Source organism: Pantherophis guttatus, chromosome 1 (assembly GCF_059756535.1).
Source record: "Pantherophis guttatus breed Tessera chromosome 1, ASM5975653v1, whole genome shotgun sequence".
In the NCBI taxonomy this organism is placed as follows: domain Eukaryota; kingdom Metazoa; phylum Chordata; class Lepidosauria; order Squamata; family Colubridae; genus Pantherophis; species Pantherophis guttatus.
In genome coordinates, this window is record NC_142063.1 from 306,380,700 (window position 1) to 306,395,910 (window position 15,211).

Below are 15,211 nucleotides of genomic sequence, written 5' to 3' on the forward strand. Positions count from 1 at the left end.
TGGCCCTAAGTTGCTGTGCCTGTTGACCTAATGGATAAGTCTATTCTGATTCCAACAGAAATAATTACTTGATGAACTTTCCCTTAGCTGGGCAAGTTTTCTTATAGCAATCTATAGTTATGCCAAAGCAAGTATTCCTACACTTTTCTTCTCAGGACTCCTAGACTGAAAGCCTTTCTGGTTTTTCTTCATGGCATAACCTGCCTTTTATCACACCAGAGATACATTCCCTGTCATGAGGATTAAAAGGCAAAATGGGGATGTGCTGGTGCATCTTGGACCCAAACATCAAGCCTATCCTGAGGAGTTAATTCGGCAACGTCGTGGTCACAATGGATGTAGTGAGTACTTGATCCGCTGGAACATCCTTTGCTTGGATAATGATGAAGAAAACAGTATTGAAGCCTCTTCAGTTGAAGGTAAAAAACAGACAATCTTGATGTGGATGTCGTCAGAGGATATATATGCCAACTGTCCAATATTACTAGGCAAGAGGAAGCCCAAGGAACAAGTGGTGGAACAGAATGTATCTAACTTATTCCCTCCTGAAGACACTTTAGATGAAGCCTCTCTTGCAGAGATGAAAGCTGATGTCAGGAACCTGGTGCAGCGAGCTTCCTGGCAACTAGCAAGCATCCCTGTTCCACAGTCATCCATACTGAATACCATCCATATACTCAGCGCTTATGCCAGTATTGGCTCATTGATGGCCATCTTCAAGGAGACCGGGGCCCTTACTCTTCTGATGAAGATGCTGTGTAATGAGGAAAAGCATATCCGTTGTAGTGCTGGAAAGATGCTGAGAGCTTTGGCTTGTCATGATGCAGGTATGACATCTTGGGAGATGCCCACAACTAATATAAAATTCCTGCCTGAGGTATTACAAGTATTTAGATATGTTTAGTTGAAAGTCACATTCAGTAATACAGAAAGTCGGTGCTAACCCTTTATTCTTACAGATTTTAATAGACCTTCAATCCCATCCTTAATAGAATTAGAAATCTTAACTAGTTAGATGTTGATAAATACTTCAGAGTGATGATTGAGCCATTGCAGCAAATTTTGAGTAACTGTTGCCTATTAAAAGTTAATTTATAGTTGATAAACATCAAAGGTTTCAGTTATGATATCCCCTTAGTCAATTCAGATTAAAATTCTACAAATGTTAACTTGTTTTAATTTTAAAAGAACCGTTTCTGTTTGGTTCAGAGCAAGTAAAGCATTCTTAATTGTTATAAACATATCACAAGTTAATAAATGTTATGTCATATGGGGAGGCGTTTTTAAATCATTCAGGAAATTGTACACTTCTATTTTGATGTAAAGGATTTCCCTTTTGCCATGGTTGTAGGTTATTTTTATGTTTGGGCAGGTTTCTAAATTCCAAACTGGTGTTTGTAGTGATTGGAGTCCTGAGGAATGTGTGTGTGGGAGGCTTTTTGTTTTAGCATTTCTGAATTCGCATGCCCCTGTAAATATTTTGTATACAACAAGGTGAGTTGCTGTTCTACTGGGGCATAGAAACTCTACAAGACTACTAATAGCCTTGGGCATGAGATTATTAAGTCTCTGTGCAGCCAAATTGATCAGAAGCATCTTCCCAAAAAATCAATAGCATTGACCCTGACAGCACCTTGAAGCAGCACCTGCAGAAGAGGTGGATAAAAGTGTCTCCATTGCTTGAACAGAATTACTAAAACTCTATGCTGATAGAAGACATGTCAGTGACTGAAGTGCTGATTTATAATCCAATGGTACCAGTGGGGTCTTGGAATCCTAGCGGACAATCAGTTAAATATGAGCCAGCAGTGTGCTTCAGCTGCCAAAAAGCCAACATAGTCTGAGACTGCATTAACAAAGGGATAGAATCAAGATCTCATGAAGTGTTAATAGCACTTTATAATGCCTTGGTAAGGCCACACTTGGAATATTGCATCCAGTTTTGGTTTCCACGATAAAAAAAAGATGTTGAGACTCTAGAAATAGAGTGTAGAGAAAAGTAACAAAGATAATTGGGGGACTGAAAGCTAAAACGTATGAAGAACTGTTGCAGGAATTGGATATGTCTAAATGAATGAAAAGAAGAGCTATGAGTGGCTTGATAGCAATGTTCCAATATCTAAGGAGCTGCCACAATGATGAGGGGGTCAAGCTATTCCACAAAGCACCTGAAGGCAGAACAAGAAGCAATGGGTGGAAACTAAGAGAAAACCAAGCTACAAGTATGTCCCAAAGGTGCTTTGTAAAAAAACACGTTTGGGACAACCATGACCTGGATGACTGAGTAGAAATAAGTAGACAAGCTAGAAATAAGTAGAAATTTCCTTACAGAACAATTAATCAGTGGAATGACTTGCCTTCAGAAGTAGTGGGTGCTCCATCAATGGAAGTTTATAAGAAGAGATTAGATAACCATTTGTCTCAAATGGTATGAGCAGGGGGTTGGACTAGAAGACTTCCAAAGTCCCTTCAACTTTATTATTCTGTTATTCTGTCCTAACTTGCAGGTCATCCTGTTTAAATTTGTTTATAGTATGAGGCTTTGTTCATGGATTAATTGATATCTCTTTGTGAGTTAAAAAAGTTGCTTCTACCCTGTCATGGAGAGCAAGTAAGGAAAGAGCTATATAAGTTTTTCTGTTTTAGGAAGCAGAGCCTTTGTTCTCCTGTCCCTGAGCCAGCAAGATGGTATTGAACAACACATGGACTTTGATAGTCGCTATACCCTTCTTGAGCTGTTTGCAGAAACAACATCCTCTGAAGAGCATTGCATATCTTTTGAAGGAATTCCTCTTCCTCAGGTACTAACTGACAAAAGGTTTTGGCAAAGGAGTGCGGCTCTCTTTATTAATGAGGCATTTTCAGTTTAAAACCTGAATTATAAAGAATTCAGTTGTGAAGAGAATGTAATCTTCAGCAGCTGGTGATAAATTTAGAAGCTGTGCTTATGTTGTCTTTCAATTGGCAAGCTTAATGTGGCTAACTAAATCAATTTTGATAAAGAAATTACCTACACAATTTTATCCTGAATTTTCATTACCTATAATGACTGGTATCCATTCTCTGATTGAAAATAAATGGCTGGCACTTACTTCTGCTGCTAGCATCTTGTTAATGTCAAATAGTCGCAGTTAGAGTACTGATGATGACATTTGATTAGAAAGCTACTAGAACTCAATAATATGTCAGATACATATTAAAAGGAAAGAGTTTTTATGGAGTGAGCTGTAAGCTATGCTGCCTTGAGTCAATAGCAGAATTATTGGCCATTGACAGATATGGTCTTCTTGTTTCAGATTCCAGGAAAACTGCTGTTTTCTCTAGTAAAGCGTTATCTATGTGCTACCTCTTTCATGGACAAACTCAACAACATCACGGAGTGGGGAGATGAACAGGAACATTGCATGCCCTCCAGTGCGGATTCAAAGAGAAAGAAGAGAATACAATGTGAATTTGACTTCAGCATGGCTATGGCCCACTTCATTTCAGAGTTAATCCAGGTTATGGGATGGAATCAGAATCAAGAGCTTCACTCACTCAGACAAAAGAAACGATATCAGTCAATCTTCCAGCCCCAAATTCCAGCCATCCCATCAGCTGCAGAAATGCTCCAGAAAGAAAACTCTGCTTTCAAGTTGTGCTCAGCCTTTCCTAGTCGTAAGAGCTACGTGGAATATGTGCGAGAGACGTTGGTGCGTGGCATGCATGTGCGTATGCTGGAAAATTATGAGAAAGTCTGTGCAGGAGATGAAGGCGAGTTTCTTCAGAGCAATAATGGCACACCACCTGTCAAGGTACTACAGTGTGGAGGAGGGGAGGGACATCCTGGTGATGATATGATGGTGAAGGAGTGATATAAACATTTGATTTTTAGGAATCCTGTTGTGTTTCTCAAACTATTGTGCTTCCTAGATTGGCACGAGAAGTGCATCTATATTCAAAGAAAGCTTGTGGCTTGGTTGATAATTGTTGTATAAGGCACTTGGTATATTAGCCCTTATTTATAGGAGAAGAATTTTTGTGTGTTGTGTTGTGAAGTTTATGATTCTAGACTGGATCATAAAGGAAGTGATCTGTAAGCACACTGAAAATAATGAAGTAATTTCCAGATTCATGGCATTTTATAACACTATAATTTTCCAGGTTTATTGGGAATCTCTGGGCCGTACATACTGGGTTCATTGGCACATGATTGAGATTGTTGGTTCATCAAGAAATGCAGAGCACAAAGCCCAGGAAAAGGTATCAACTCTTAGAGAGCTTCTGAGAGAAAACACAGGTAAGATTCTGCTGGGCTTTTAGACACCCTTGCACTCCGTTGCTAAGTTACTTTAAGGGTGTTCTCTGCTTCTGAGCTTCAGTTTTGTTATTTATGCCAAGCTTGTTTCAGTTTTCTCAGCGCTTACTTTCCTGTTTAAGCAGATGAAATGCTGAAATAATGTTTCTTGTCAGTCTCTCCTTATTGGGAGGAATCATGGGTTAGTGATAGAACATGTGTTTTGCATGTAACAAGTGCAGTATATATGTGCAAATTAAAAAGAGAGTAGGTTACAGATGATAGGGACAGAGTTTTCCCATCACAGCTATCTAGGTTTCTTACTTGGAGATTTATGATAAGGTTTCAGCCTTTCCTTGGGAAACAGACCAAATTTAAAATAAATGAATAACAGCAAAACCGAATCTTTTAAACAGAATTTTCAATGTTATAAAGATAAAAACAATGTGTCTTACACAGCACCAATAAACTACATCATAAATTAAAATTCTACTGCTAGACATTTAGGCTAGAGTATTTATCTGCTTCTTCCCAAAATAGCAGGCTGTCTGAAGCAAAAAAAAAAATTGCCTTTCTTTCCGGTTTTTCCTGGGAATGCCATATTTTTACCTGAAGCTGTGAGGAAATCCATGATCTTCCCAACTTCCATTCCCTGCTGCGATGAGAAAATGTATTTTCTTTGTTTGAGCTGACACAGTAAAGTTAATTTAACACTGACCAGAAAGTTAACGGCACTATATTAATAACTTAGGGGAGTAGTTTAGACTTAGTTATTAAGTTCAATGAACTTACCTAAAATAGACAAAGTTTTGTATCTTCTTATTAACAATGTAGTGTATGTTTTTATATATTTACTTTTTAATCTGTTTAGGATATATACCTTTGATATATTTACTATTTGAATGTTTTTGTAACTAAGATATGGATGAGATATGCCCAGTTGAATTCATTTATGTAATTGATCATTAAAATATGAATATATTTACTAATATGAATATATTTACTAATTATAAGTAAATGATTAGGTATAGGATTACCCTGTTAATATACAATTAGAGTAGCAGCTAAGAAAACAATTTTTCATTGCCTTTCATTGTTCAATATTTCATTGTTTTCTTAGCTGATTCTCTAATTGTATATTAATAGGGTAATCCTATATGTAGGAATAAATCAAATTGAATATAATGGGGCTTACTTTTGGGTAGACATGTATGAGTTTAAGTTGCAATATCTATAGAATTAAGTTGCCTATTAGCATGTAGCAGAAAGTCCTATTATGAAATTTCTGTTTTGATGGCACCATTTAACTTGAGTGCCTCAAGAAACCATATATAGCATCTCTTAGTCATTTTGTGTTTATTTCCAGTTAACCAGCCAAGATATTGCCAACCGCTCAAAGAATTATATGCTTTACCATGCCTTACGGATCATTTGAATGAGGACTGTGGGACTCTAAGTCAAGCTGAATGGTGGGAGCTACTTTTCTTCATTAACAAGCTAGAAGTCCATAAACATCAAGAAGTTGTTCATTTCATCCAGCAGAATCAGAAGGTAAAGCACCAAGAAGAATCAGTCCAACCAGAAAGGGATTTCAAGCTAATTCCCAGTTGCTTAATTTGATGTGAGAACTCATACACTGTCTAGGCGTAAAAAAGTAATTGTATTACAAGATCAGATGCATCATATCTGAAAAATATTTCTGTGTGCCTGGGATTACATTCTGTAATCAGAAAGATAGTTATGGGGCCCTAAATCTTTAATATTCAAGATAAATCCCAAAATAAACTTGATCTATGTGGATAGATCCAGAGTCAGTGAAGCTAATTTAAGAAACCAGCTCCAAATTAATTGTATACAGTGTTGAATTTTGTAAAGGTCCAGTTTTCAGACAATTTGCTTGAGGATGATAGGAATTGAAGTTCAAAATAACTGCTGATATTAGGTTGCCTACCTAAAAATGTCATCCAAATATTGGAAAATCATGGTGCTCTAGATTCAAGGGCCAAATTTCCAAGATGGATTAATGAACTCTCCCAATCTGATTTTGTGGGCTTTTTGTGTGGTTCTAGATAACTCTGGTAATAAACTTCAATAGGAACACTGTGCTTTTATTCTCTCTGCATTTCAAGCTATCAAGACTAAATGAAGAGGATCTGATCCAGATGTGTGTTTCAGTAGAGTTGGCTCAGAAAATACTGCAGCTCCTGAACAAGCATTGTCAGGGCACCACTCAAATTGATCTGCAGAACTCCCATGTCTATTTCAAATATTTCTTTAGCAAGGGAGGTACAGAGCAGAACTGCCCAAACGCAGAAATGCTCTCTGCAAATTATGGTGACCTTTCTGAAGCCCTGAAGTCCCAAAAAACAAAAGAAGATACACTGCCTGATAGAGTGTCTTCTCCAACTCCATTTGCAGCAAAGGAAAGTGACAGACGGCTGATTAACACATTTCCCAAAATAGAAGGGGTCTTCTTTCCAGACACATTGGATGAGAAAGTCAAAGGTAAGTGCCAGGCAGTATCAGACATATTAATTGATTAGAGGAACATCAGAACATAGCTGCATTGAGAATTCCTAAGTGTCCCTCTCTAATATACTGTATCTATGCTTTGAACTTGAAAATGAAATGATTCAGCATATAGGTTTCCATTTTATAGCCAAGTTTGCTGTTAGAACTTGATTTGATATATCAGGACTCATGACTATTAGCAGCCAATGAAACATGTTGTTTTGGGTTTTTTTTTAAATAAATAAATCGCTTTATTATTAGAAAAATGCCATTACTATTCCTCTCTCAAAGGAAAAATTACTACATTGTGAATGCTACAGAGGATTAGTATATTAAAGTTCCCTAGAAAGGTATTTGGCAATATTTTGACTGAATGAAACAGTAGAAGAGATAAACAAATTTTGCTCGTTGCAATTTTATGCCAGGCAGGAGTGTGCGAGACCAGGTTTTTCTCTTCAGCAAGATTGTTGAAAAATGTATGAATGTGTTTTTTTTTATTATTATTATTATTATTATAACATATAGTGATATATTCAGTACATTTTCGGTTCATTGGTGCAATTATATACATATATATATCTACATGCATTATTACTTGTCTTTTATTTGATATTGTTTCTTAAAGCTAGATTTAATTTCAAAACACTTAAAGATAATAGTGCTCAAATCTCTAAGACTAAATGTAATACTATTCATATGGATTTTGTTAATTAATTAATATTTAATCTCTATTTCCTTCTTTATTTCTTTTCCCCATCCATTCGTACCACATGTCCCACACGCTATAAAATTCCGAATCTTCTCTGTCATTAATTTCTGAAGTCAATTTGTTCATTTCGGCGCACTCCAATATTTTTCCAATAATACGTTCTTGAGGTGGTATTTGTTTTTCTTTCCAATACTGGGCAAAGGAAATTCTAGCGGCTGTCAGAATATGTATAATTAAATACTTTTTCTTTTTTGCATATTCAGTTTTCAAAATTCCCAGGAGAAAGGCTTTTGGTTCGAAATCAAAATTTTCTTTTATTATTTCTCTAATCCACATCCATATCATCCTCCAGAATTTTTGTGCCTGATTACATGTCCACCAGCAGTGATAGAAAGTACCCTGCTGATGGTCACATTTCCAACATTTAGGGCTCGAATTGGGGTAGATCTTCGCTATCCTAGCTGGGGCCATATGCCATCTATAAAACCTCTCTCCATCCCATGGCCATTAGAGAGTCATGTGGGTCCTGGAATATAGTAGAAGTAAGGAAGGTGGCCTTAGGCATACTGGCATTCCCCCAGTGCTGTTTCAGATTGCAATTTTAGAGACTCCATTAATAACAACAACAATAACATATTAAATGAATAGCCACCCAAGTCCTAGCAATTCTGGATGGTTTACAAATTATTAAAAACATTTAGAAACAAGGAATAATATAAACAAACTCAAGATGGCAGAGAAAACAAACATTGTAGGAAAAGCAATAGGTTGGTGAAGTAAATGAAGTATTATTTAATTATGCAGTAAGAAATGCTATGACTACAAAATACAAACTGTCCTGCTGTAAATAATGTTTGAGTATTCCAAGAAGGTAACATAGTATCTATATCTGTTTGAAGTTCAGTAATGATATTGTCCTAAATAATAGAGAGCCCAATGCATACTGTGGGTTGCATGTTAAATCTAGTTTTTGTCTCAGGACAATTGCAGTGTGCTGTGATGTTGAAAGACATTGCCATCAGTTCATTGCCATGGGCAGATCATTCTGATTGCTCTTTGGCTTACTGTGACCAACCAACCACTATGAGGGAAGATAGTTTTTGTTAGTTTGGCCCACCTCAGATGTCTGATGGGTTTATTTAAGTTCCAGAGAAAGCTTTCGGTTTTCCCTGAAGGTCTGTCAGGTAGTTCAGTTGAAGTTTTAATTGCAGCCTGGAATAGGCAGGGGACAGGATCTGGACTGAATTGCTTCTATGCAGCTTCTCTCTGTGCTCCAATTCCATGGTTCTTCAAGGAACTCCAGAAGATGAAGTGCAAGAAGTGATGTCTAGAATGTCTTTGAAGAAAGACAAAGAGTGAATCCAACCAACCATAAGGGAAAGCCCATTCGTGGGTCTATATTATGGCAAGAAAGAGGGTAAAATGTGATTATTCCACTGCTATTATTGAATTATACCAGTAGCTGCTCAGTGGTCTTGTTCAGAGTAACACACTCCCTGTCTGGTGAAGGGGAAAGCCGCTGGATCATCTGCAGAACCATAGTGATGAATATTCATACCAAGGGTGAAATGCTCCCGGTTCAGTCCGGTTCGGCCGAACTGGTAGTAAAAAATGTAAAACAAAAAGTTCCGACAATCAGCTGAGCGATGCGCGATTGTTGGAACTTTTTTTAAAAAAACTTTTAAGGCATTTTTTTACTACCAGTTCTCCGGAACCGATAATAAAAATGCTTTTAAAAAGTAAAACAAAAAGGCTCCGACAATCACAGCTGTGCCATACGATCGTCAGAGCCCTTTTTTTACTTTTAAAAGCATTTTTTTACAACCTATTCGGGCAAATAGGTTGTAAAAAAATGCATTTAAAAGTAAAAAAAAAAGGCTCTGAAGATTGCAAGCCACAGCAGATCACCCCCCTCCACGTGCTGTTCTACTTACCCCATGCCTCCTTTAGGTGAGCACTGCGCACGTGCGCGCACCTTGCATTTGGTGCGTGGTGGGCACTACATGCGTGCACGCAGCACGCGTTTGGTGCGCATGCGCAGCCAGCAAACCAGTAGTAAACCAGTTCAGATTTCACAACTGATTCATGCTATCCAGTGGATAAAATCACTCAGATTTGCTTGGATTTGAACTCTATCTGGACAAGTCCATCTGAGTTGCGCACGGCACAGTCTTGTGAGGTTATCCAGACTGAGTCTGATTCTGTGTCGCACAAGGAAATTGACAAAATCCTCCAGTCTGTTAGTGCAGCCACTTGTCTGTTAAATCCTGCCCCTCTTGAGTTGTTAAGGTGACTCAGGAGGTGACCAAGGGATGGATCCATCCGGTGGTATCTGCCTCTTTGAGAGAAGAGATGATCCTACCAACTTTGAAAGGAGTGGTAATACATCACTCCTCAAGAGGTCATCACCTAATTTTTAAATTAACTTTTGAAATTGGAAATATTTGTTTGGCATTCAGGCCTATTGTCTTATAGTATTCCTCATTACTTGTTGGTGTAGATTGTTATATCCAATCTTCTTCTTTATTTCCTCTTTTACCATTTTGAATGTTGAGAGATACAAAGTTTTGGTTCTTGCACTTCTTGTTGCTTCAACCATTTTGTTATTTGATGCTTCTGTAGCGCGTCTTTGATGTTGTCTTTCCATCATCTTCTGGATCTGCCTCGTGCTCTTTGACCTCCTCCTTTTACAGTATGTATGCCTTATATGGTATGAAATCCACAAAGATTCTCTCCAGATATCCAATATAGACAGAAAAGTTTGCTAAGAAAAGGCTAACATACCTGTAGGGGGATTTGTATTATAGTTGACTGGGTGAATAGTAAGTAGATATGAAGAGGCTACTTTGGGAAACTGATTGCAAAATTGTGCTGATATATCTGTTGCTCAGCTTTCTGCAGTGTGAAGGCCAAAAAGGAAAGCACCCTGGAGCAGCTGCAGGATGCCATGGAGATGATCCAGAAGTCCAGCTGTGACATTGAGCTGAAGCTGGCGGGTCTTAAATTTATCATCACGATTTTGGAGGAGGAAGAGGAATCTGGGCAAGGGAGACAGATTGCCACAGCAGAGAGTGAATTTGCCATTAGGTTAGCTTTTTTTCATTAGGTCCTGTTATCATTATGGCATGTTATGAACAACAGAAGGAATATTGAAGAATGGTTTTAAGTAGCCTTTAAGTAAATTCTTATTTACAATAGCATACCAAAACCAAAGCCGAAATACATATGTGGGGTTGGACTAGAACACCTCCAAAGTCCCTTCCAACTCTGTTATTCTGTTATATGTCAAAAAGTAGATACACACCCATTTGTCTTCTTGAAAGATCAGAATGAATTTAATTCTAAATAAATAAAACGTCAGACCTGTGGTGCTGATGCTGTATGCAAACACAGATATCAGCATGTTTTCATTCAGAGTGTTTGCTTCCACTGGTCCTTAGATATAACTTGGCACATTTTTGTCCAAGCTTACAATATTCTATAGACAGAGATTACAATTGTAGAACTTTTGAAACTTTTTTTCTTTTTAAATAACACCAGAATTTTTGGAAAAGTTGAAATAATTTTTGGAACACCTTTTACAAATTTTTGAAACATCTTTTAAAAAACCTTTTACATCTTTTGTATTATGTATAATTTGGTTTGTTCATAGTTGAAATATTTTATAGTTGATAGGTGATCATAGTTGAAATATTACCTTTAAAATATGATTGAATCCTAAATTTCCAAATTTAGCTAGGTGGATGGTTTTGCACCAAAAATTCAATGAGCAAGAATGAAATCATAATTCATATTTTAATGAAAATAAGCTAATTGGTTTATATAGATTAAACATTGTAATTCAGAACTTTCTATCCAATATATATATTTCCCCCCCAAAAAAACCTATATACAATTTTTTATTTTGTAAAATCTCTGCACTTACAACACATATAATTTAATAAATAACATTTCTAAAAATTCAAAATAGTTTTTTAAATTTTGATAAGGTAGTTGGTGTTTAAGTCTTTCACTGCTGGTGAAAACTTTCTAAACCATGGAAGATTGTTTTGTATTCTGATCATCGTAGCACCATTGTCCTGCACCACTATGAACTGAACATCAGCAATCCCTAGATCATTCTTTTAAAATGATCTTTCAAAAATAAAATGTTTTACAATCCAGTAGTTTAATATTTTTCTCTGATAGAACTTGGAAAAGTGTTAATGTGTGATGGATAAATATGTTTCCCCCCCCTAAATATTTCCAGTTTATTTCCTGGGCCTTCTCATCTCTAGTCTTATGTGATTTGTCAGCTAATCATCTTCAGAGGCCCTCAGGGTATGATCTTGCCTCTTTTCTACCTGCAGGGAGAGAATTGTCAAGACACTGATGGACCTGCTGAGCCACCATGTAAAGGAAAACCTGCTTACAATATTGGGGTTCCAGGTGCTATATCTACTCATGGCAGAATATGATTGGCAGATGCTCATTGCAACCAAAGGGGGGCTGCATTGTGTGCTGCACTGCATGAAGGAGAACTCCACATCTGTGCTGGTTCAGCAGGCCGGTCTAGCAGTAAGTAGGATGTAGAAACTCCTTGGAATCACATTGCTGGGGAAAGCTTGTTTATTTTCTTTTTTTAAAACATTTCTACTTTTTTCAGAATAACATAGTCACAGGGCAGTTTACAATCAGAAGTTTAAAACAGTGCAATTAAATAAGCGATTTAAAACTGAGGAGCAATCAAAACAAGAAGCATAAAATACGAAAAGGATAAACAAAGCTTATTGTTTTGCTTTATTGAAAACCCACACTTGAGATATTTGGACCAAATCTCCAGAGAGGGATTTTCAAATATGGACCATTTTCTGAAAAAAACTCTATCCCTTGTAGAGTTGCAAGGTCTGGTTCACAGTCCAGATCTAAGCTGCAAAGATATCTAACTGCAGTGGGTGATCAGCAGTCATTGCTTCCATGTCTTTTCTTGCCTTGAGGAAACCCAAAACAGCATCTTTCAGATTTGATAGTGCCATTATCAGAAGCTTATATCTTCTTTATACTCATATGCTTTAATAAGCATATGAGCATAAAGGGTGAAATATTAACTACGTCTACTTTGCTTTTTGTGAATGAAGAGAACTGTTGGAGATTTTGATCCCAATCTACATCTTGTCCTCTTTTCTTTCTTGCTTTTGAGCTGCTGTATTTGACTCCCAGGTACTGAAGATGCTGTTGGATGTGGAGAACTATAAGTTACCAAGGGCCCGTGGGAAGCTCCAACCTGTTGACAGCTCAGGATTCCAGACAATGCAACAGGTCTTGGCCAGCATTGATTCTGCTTCCAGCAAGGACATTGGCAACTTACTATGTGTCATCCCTGCTGCAGTTGAGAAGATGTTGGGCACACCTGGGTAAGCTCAAGTGAGAATCTTGGTGAAACAAAGGGTTATAACTGTATGGCAGCTAAAGGCCATTCAGCACTATGGGGAAAATATTTTTGAGCTTTGGAGGCAAGGATTTCAATTTCTCTTTTGTTAAAAAAAAATCACCCTAGCAAATATATAAATAATTAGCCTTCATTGTTTGGAAAATGAATTTTACTATACTCCCTTCTACTTCCTCTCAGCACAGGCTGCTTTAAGATCAAGTGTTAATCCTTATCCTTCTTTCCCAGAGCCTCAGAAGCAGTTCAGGATGGGCTTCTGGTGCTCAGCAAGTTGATTGATTATGATAAGACCCTGGCACAGCAAGTAGAAAACTCTGACCTTCGTGGTGCCCTTTGGAACTTCTGTCACTTAGGCCAAAGCTCAGACCCAGTCATGGCTCACAAAATGCTCACCCGTCTGCCTGAACATAAGCCACCACTGAACAAACAGGATGCAGGTATGAAACATCCCAGTCTTTAGTGTAAATCCTTCTCAGTAACTATGTATATTGTGATATCTGAATCAGGAGTGGGTTCTACTTACCTTTACTACCGGTTCGCAATGGGAGCGCACGTGCGCATGCGTAGAACATCAATTTTGATGTTAGGGCAGGTGGGCGGAGCCTCCCGCCATTTTTACTACCAGTTCTAAGGAACCGGACAGAACCGGGAGCAACTCACCACTGATCTGAACTCTCCTTTGCATTCTAAAGACCATCGTGATTGGCAGGTTGTCATTTCCCTTTTCACAGATGTAGCACAATTTTTTAGAAGGGCTAACAAATATCACTACTGGTATTACTTTGGGGGTACTTCTAGGAATTTTGGTCAGAGAAGTGAGTGAGATTCCTCCCTTCCCAATATTTTGTTTTTTCCAAAATAAAGTTTCTGGACCAGAAAGCATTTCATTTATGTCCTTCCAATGTTTTACCTCCCCAACCAGACTCTGCAGCCTTCTTTAATCTTCATGACATGAATATCAGAAAGCTACTGAGTAGTCTGCAGACAAACAGTGTTTGGAAGGAGATGGCAATGGAGCTGCAATGCTTCCTCTCTGACAAAGGTGCCTTTTTTGAGGAAACTAGCCATGAGTTTCTGGTAAATATGCCAATTCAGAAAGACTTGACAAAGCAGGATTCTGAAAAAGAAATACAACTGGGAATGTTAAGGTAAGGCTGCTATATTTCAGTAATAGTGTACATGTTTTAAGTGTATATGTTCCTATTTGGAATTCCTAGAGATGAACTGAACAATAAATGGACCTCCAGCTATTGAATCTCATTAAGTCAACCAGTATAGCCAATGATAAAAGATTACGGAAGTTTTAATCTTAACAACAATTGTACTGTAGTACAATTACAGCAACAAAGGTACCTCTCCTTTCAGTACAGGATATCTTAGATTCCATCTAATCTAATGTTCTCACCCTGAAAGTTTTCTTCAGAAAAGGAAGTGACTTGTTGCCTTGCAGATGTTGGACTATAACTCCCACACCTTTGGCTATCCTGATTGAAATTGAAGGCTGGACTATTAGGATTGTTAAGAGATAAAGTATGTTCATTTGCTGGTGAGCACATTTAGATTTATGTTACTTGGTAAATTAATGTATCATGAGGATTTCCCAAATAAACTGGCAGTTCTACGATTTAGGTTACAATTTAAAGCTACAGAAGAAATAATAGTAATTATTATGTAGCTACAGAAAGCTACAGAAGAAATAATAGTAATAGCACTTAGACTTCTATACCGCTTCATAGTATAGGCAAGACTACTTGCATATTTCAATTAGATTACAAGGTGTTAGATTACAAAATGATTAACATAAGAATCAGTCACTTTTGTTTTAGGTATATATGTATTTTCAAAGTGCTTTTTCTGAAAGAAGCTACTTTTCTTTTTTTGATCCAGGCTTTTGAACAAGTGTTTGGATAGTTCATGGAAGGATGTAGTATCCTGGCATAAGTGCATTGAGCCTTGCTTGTCTTCCATAAACAGACACATAAATGATCGAGAGGTGAGACAGTGGAAATCTAGGAGTACCAACCAGAATCCACAAATACGATATGGTCTCATAGCTGGACCATTATCTGCTTGTTATTCCAAGCATTTAGAGGCATGTCTTTTTCACCAAAGAAGAGGTGCATCCTGCATTTTCTTGTCCTTGTTCCAACTTTTTGCAAATAGTGATTTGTTTTTAATAAGCTGAAAACTAGTACTGTACTCTCTCCTTGTTTTTGTTGGATTTATTGCTGAGGTTGCTATTTATTTATTTATTTATTTATTTATTTATTTATTTATTTATTTATTT

At 37.3% G+C, this 15,211-nt stretch overlaps 1 protein-coding gene across 2 annotated transcripts in view; it reads left to right on the forward strand.

The window, feature by feature from the left end:
* LOC117671600 (cullin-9-like) overlaps positions 1-15,211 on the forward strand; it is a 33,473-nt gene that overhangs the window by 1,934 nt on the left and 16,328 nt on the right. The window contains exons 2-13 of one of the 2 annotated variants that reach the window (XM_034427586.3): positions 156-827; positions 2,647-2,801; positions 3,297-3,794; positions 4,144-4,279; positions 5,643-5,827; positions 6,406-6,781; positions 10,388-10,583; positions 11,846-12,053; positions 12,696-12,889; positions 13,153-13,361; positions 13,847-14,072; positions 14,812-14,917. In XM_034427586.3, the coding sequence (XP_034283477.2) occupies positions 236-827; positions 2,647-2,801; positions 3,297-3,794; positions 4,144-4,279; positions 5,643-5,827; positions 6,406-6,781; positions 10,388-10,583; positions 11,846-12,053; positions 12,696-12,889; positions 13,153-13,361; positions 13,847-14,072; positions 14,812-14,917 (3,081 nt within the window). In that variant the 5' untranslated portion in view covers positions 156-235. The remainder of the gene's footprint in view (positions 1-155; positions 828-2,646; positions 2,802-3,296; positions 3,795-4,143; positions 4,280-5,642; positions 5,828-6,405; positions 6,782-10,387; positions 10,584-11,845; positions 12,054-12,695; positions 12,890-13,152; positions 13,362-13,846; positions 14,073-14,811; positions 14,918-15,211) is intronic. The other variant, XM_060692534.2, reaches the window with a different exon arrangement.